The sequence below is a fragment of the Lipotes vexillifer genome, unplaced genomic scaffold (genome assembly GCF_000442215.2).
Source record: "Lipotes vexillifer unplaced genomic scaffold, Lipotes_vexillifer_v1.1 scaffold150, whole genome shotgun sequence".
NCBI lineage: Eukaryota > Metazoa > Chordata > Mammalia > Artiodactyla > Lipotidae > Lipotes > Lipotes vexillifer.
Window position 1 is genome coordinate 2,872,702 of NW_006792921.1, and position 5,009 is coordinate 2,877,710.

Consider the following 5,009-nt stretch of genomic DNA (forward strand, 5'->3'; position numbering starts at 1 on the left):
GGGGGGGGGGGGGACCGAGAGCCGCGCCCCCGCGGCCGCGTGGATTTAGGAAAAGACTGGCTTTACCATGACTTATGTGCAGCTTGCGCATCCAGGGGTAGATCTGGGGTTGGGCGGGCGGCGCCGGGCTCGGCTCGCTCTGAGCGCTCGCCTGCTCGCTGCTGGCGGGGGCGTCCTCCTCGGCTCCGGACGCCGTGCCAACCCCCTCTCTGCTGCTGATGTGGGTGCTGCCGGCGTTGGCCGAGGCGCCGCTGGAGTTGCCCAGGGAGTTTTTCCCGCCGTGGTGGCTGTCGCTGCCGGGCGAAGGGGCCACGGCGGAGCAGGGCAGCGGGTCGGGCGGAGGCGAGTGCGTGGACGTGGCAGGCTGGCTGTACCTGGGCTCGGCGGGCGCCGCGCTGGCGCTGGCCGCGTAGCTGCGGGCGCGCTCCCCGGAGCCAAAGTGGCCGGAGCCCGAGCGGCCGACGCTGAGATCCATGCCATTGTAGCCGTAGCCGTACCTGCCGGAGTGCATGCTCGCCGAGTCCCTGAATTGCTCGCTCACGGAACTATGATCTCCATAATTATGCAACTGGTAGTCCGGGCCATTTGGATAGCGACCGCAAAATGAGTTTACAAAATAAGAGCTCATTTGTTTTTTGATATGTGTGCTTGATTTGTGGCTCGCGGTCGTTTGTGCGTCTATAGCACCCTTGCACAATTTATGATGAATTATGGAAATGACTGGGACATGTACTTGGTTCCCTCCTACGTAGGCACCCAAATATGGGGTACGACTTCGAATCACGTGCTTTTGTTGTCCAGTCGTAAATCCTGCCTGATGACCTCTAGAGGTAAACTCGGGCACTAATGGGGGGAGTTGGGTGGAGGCGAGAGGAGTGGCGCGCGCGCCCCAGGCGCGTGCCCGCCACTCGCCGCCGTCGTTCAGTCGGACTCGAGCGCCACCCGCTGGAGGCAGGGCGCATCCCTCCGCTTCCGACCCGGGGCTGCAAGGGCCGGGGTCGAATTGAGGTTACAGCCCATTATGGCAAAATTATTGCATTTCCCTCGCAGTTCCATTAGGATGTACCAATTGTGAGGCCGTCAGCTGCCGATCGCGTGCCCGGCGAGGATGCAGAGGACTGAGGGGAGATGGTGACTTGGATTTTATTTACAACAACTTTATTTCCCTGCTGTGCAGCCCCTCTTATTTTTGTGTCGAGGTTGGGGTCGGTTCTGACCGTCGTGCCGGCAGCTCTGAAATTTGAAAATACAGATATCACCTTCGGGGAAGGGAGGGAGGCCATTTAGCCAATTGGAGAAATAAATTCTACCCGCAGCAGCAGCTACAATTACGGCTCTGTTTTTTGCGAGCGCATGAGGGACAGTGTCCCTGCCGCTCTTAAATGACAGGCGTCTATTAAAGATAGCTTTTGTGTAGCGTTTCTCCGAGGCGAGGTCAAATTCCATACACTTTTATAGCCAGAGTCGATTTCTCTTTCGTGTAAATATGGTTTTCGTGTCATTAGTTTGCTATTTGATTTGCTATAAGTATCCAGCCTGAAGAGTCTTCACCACCGGGTCACTTTCCTCGAGCCAACCGGGCCCCAAGTCGGAGGGTTCTCGGTGAACCCAGCGAGTTGGGCCCAGGCTCCCCGCAGCCACAGAAGCTGCTTGGGGCCTGGGGATTCGTGGGCCGAGTTATTAGGGTCTTGCTTAGACCTCCAGAAGTAAAATGAGGACGCTAATGAAAGCATTTTGTGGCAGTGCCTAGTACCTCTGTAGTTATCTTCCTGGGTTCTGAAAGACGAAAGTAAATCACAAATATAGCTTAAAGTTGGGTGTGGGGGGAGGTGTCCCCGCTGGAGAGGCCAGGCGTCTCAGGCGCCCCTGGCACATTTGGAAACCAGGACTCTTGCCGCTCCCATAGCCCTGGGCTGCATCCTTAGGTCCTGAAAGCTGTTGTGGTGGTAGCACCGGCCCTGTTGTAGGCGGGGAGCCGGAATCCGGAGCTCGGGGAGCCCAGTCATTCCCAGGGCTGCAAGATTCCACCCGCGCCCAGGTTGGCTCGGCTGGGCTGAGGCTGCTTCTCTTCCAAGGACGGTTGCGCGCTGGGCCGACAGACAAGGCTCTCGGGCCCCCTTTGTTCCTCGTGCTTCTTCCTTTCTGGGGGTGGCCTGGGAGGCCTCGGCAGAGCTGGGGCCCCAGACTTTAGGCTCCCTCTTCCCAGTGGCCGGAGTTGATTTGGTGATGCCCTCCGGGACTTGGTGGCGAGGAACCGAGGCGAAAACGCCCAGACACCAAAGGAGGCTCGGCCCCGGGTTCTTTCCTCTCCAGCAACCCCGGGACCCGAGCTCAGGGGCGTGCAGAGGCACTAACACAAGAGCCGGGGATCGATTGGGGCGCGCCCTGAGACCCGGAGCGGGCTTGGGCAGGCTTGGAGAGCGGGATTGCGTGTGCAGTGCGCCTCGCTCTACCGCTGGGATTGGCTGTGTGTGAGGTTTTTTTTTTTTCTTGTAAGAAATAAATGCTCAGACGTTTGCAAAGCGCCGGGCTCCCCTGAAGCTGCGAAAGCCCCCCGGATGGGAGCCGGCGGGAAGAAAAGTTGGGGAGTAGGCGAAGGCAAGGGGGCAAAGCCGAGGGAGGTTGCGGCACGGGCCTGGTCCCTGCCCAGGCGTCTACTCGCCCGCTTTTGCCTCAGCGTCCTCCCCGCTGGGTTGTGTGGAATTGATGAGTTTATTTTCCTTTTTCCACTTCATGCGGCGGTTCTGGAACCAGATCTTGATCTGGCGCTCGGTGAGGCAGAGCGCGTTGGCGATCTCGATGCGGCGGCGCCGCGTCAGGTAGCGGTTGAAGTGGAACTCCTTCTCCAGCTCCAGCGTCTGGTAGCGCGTGTAGGTCTGGCGGCCTCGGCGCCCGTGACTCCCGTACACAGCACCTGCGGTCAGAAATGGCCGGGCGCCGGTAAGCCAGGATCCGGGCAGCCTGACCAGTCAGCCCCGCGCCCCACGTCCCGGCCTCGGGACTGAAAACCATCCGCCTCTCCCACTATGTCTGGGGCCGAAAGCGGGCTGGATGGGAGATTATTTCATACCAAGCGAGATGTGTTCCACCTAAAACGACTTGGGGTGGGAAATTATTGTTTTTGAAAAATCTGCTCTGTAAAAAAAAATAAAAGCAAAAGAATAGAACAGCATTCTTAAATCAGGGTACCTAAGCCTGTTTTGTGGGAGTAGAGTGTGTGTGTCTGGGAATGGTGGGTATGGAACCCTGTGAGTAGGGTAGACACTCCGAATTCACACACGGACCTCTGTGAAGATGTTACTTTGGCCCGCCATGCCAGGACACAATATGCTTTTTTAAAAAATTTTAAATGGTGAGCCCTCTCAAATCTTTGCAAATGCCTTCCAATTGTATGGCCCTTCTGAGAAACGCAGAGCTCTTGAAAACACAAGTGGATTTTAAAGCAAAAGACTGTAAGTTTTAAAATCCGCATTAGCCTCTGTCATTCTCCAAGGATTCCCTGTAGATTTTTTGGAAACCAGGAGCAAAGAGATGGAGCTATGGGCCACCTGGCGTTTCTGGAATGAAGGACTGTGATGGGCTATTTGTTCTAGTGCCAAAGGAACCCATGGGTGGGGGGCTCCCCCAAAGCTGGGTGCATGAGACACAGGCAGGGCCTCAGAAGGAGGCAGAAGTTGTCTGTGAGTGAACAGTTGAGTGGAAGGGGGAGGGGAGGGAAGAGAGAGAGGAAAAATCCTGAGGCTGGGGATGTGGCCCTCCAAGGCTTTGGGGAGACACTGCAAGGGGCCAAAAGAGGGCCTTTATCTAGATGGGTTTCTGAAGGGCAGAAAGGTGAGGGGGTTGGGAGGGAAAGGGGAGTTCTCAGGATGGGTGTAGAAGGCCATCGCGGCTTGGGGATCTGAGCAGGGTGTTATCAGCGTGCAGTGTGGGCAGGCGCTCTCTCCCATCCAGCCTTGCTCTCTCTTCAGTTTGCCCCTGTCACTGGGTCTCACATAGCATGGCAGTGAGCCCCCCACATGCTCCCTAAGTTGTCACCTTACATGGACACTAGTGCTCCGCCTTCATGCTGCCACAGCTTGATTGCCCCATTGGGAATGGGTTGGATTTTTTATTTTTTGAAATCTCTTTTTAAAAACCCAAAGAAACTTTGTTCATTCTTTCCTCCTTTTTTTCTATTTCCTCTTTCTACTCTCTCTGTCTCCTCCTTCCTTCCTTCTTTCCCTGCCTCCTTCCCCCTCTCCCTCCACTCTCTTGAGGGGCTGCAGGGAAACACCTTACCCGCGCAGGAGTTCATCCGCTGCATCCAGGGGTAAACAGGACTCGTGTACTTCCGGTCGGTGCCTTCGTCATGGAGGGCTTTGCCCGGCACGCTGTTGCTGTCGGGTTTGTACTGTTGCTCGGGAGAAAAGTGCAGGTAGTCCCCGGGGCCCCTTTGCTTGCCACTGCCCGAGGGCGAGGCACCACTGAGGTCCTTATCAGAATAGAAACATGAGGCCCCGTACTCGAAGGACGCCCGGTTGCAGGCCAGGACTGAGTTGGACTGTTGGTAGAAACAAGGTGAGGTGTACGTCTTGTCCGGGAGGCTCGACGCCCCGTACGAGGCCGGGAAGGGCCTCAGCGCGTCATAGCCGGCCGGGTAGAGGGGCAGCTGGCCCAAGAAGGAGTCCTGGCCGCTGGGCAAGCTCCCGGGGAAAGTGGGATTCACAAAATAGGAACTCATTTGCGCGCCCCTCTGCAAGACTGTGATTTGTTGTGTATTAGTACATCTGGCTATTACTATTAGTAGTCATCGAACTGGTTTGTTTCTGGATGGCCGAACGCCAAAAGCGACAGCAGCAAATCGCACCAGCTGACGCGGCGGCGGCCAATGGGAGCGAGCGCCGGAGCCCGCTCCCCGGGGACCGCGGCGACCGAGGCAGCAAAGTTACAAACAGCCCCCAGCCCGCCCGCCCGCCGCCCGCCCGCCGCCCGCCCGGCAGATTAATGGGCGCGCACAGCCAGCCGGCCCG

At 57.5% G+C, this 5,009-nt stretch overlaps 2 protein-coding genes across 2 annotated transcripts in view; both read right to left on the reverse strand.

Annotated features, from left to right (window-relative positions):
* HOXA5 (homeobox A5) overlaps positions 1–1,254 on the reverse strand; it is a 3,022-nt gene extending 1,768 nt beyond the window's left edge. Inside the window, exon 1 of the mRNA XM_007466078.1 lies at positions 67–1,254. Within this exon, the coding sequence (XP_007466140.1) occupies positions 67–628 (562 nt within the window). The 5' untranslated portion in view covers positions 629–1,254. The remainder of the gene's footprint in view (positions 1–66) is intronic.
* Positions 1,255–2,579: 1,325 nt separating this feature from the next.
* Positions 2,580–4,739, reverse strand: HOXA6 (homeobox A6). The gene is made up of 2 exons (XM_007466077.1): positions 4,279–4,739; positions 2,580–2,914 (listed from the first exon to the last, which is right to left on the reverse strand). The coding sequence occupies exons 1-2, from the start codon at positions 4,718–4,720 to the stop codon at positions 2,655–2,657; spliced, it is 702 nt and encodes a 233-aa protein (XP_007466139.1). The 5' UTR covers positions 4,721–4,739; the 3' UTR covers positions 2,580–2,654.
* Positions 4,740–5,009: the final 270 nt, after the last annotated feature.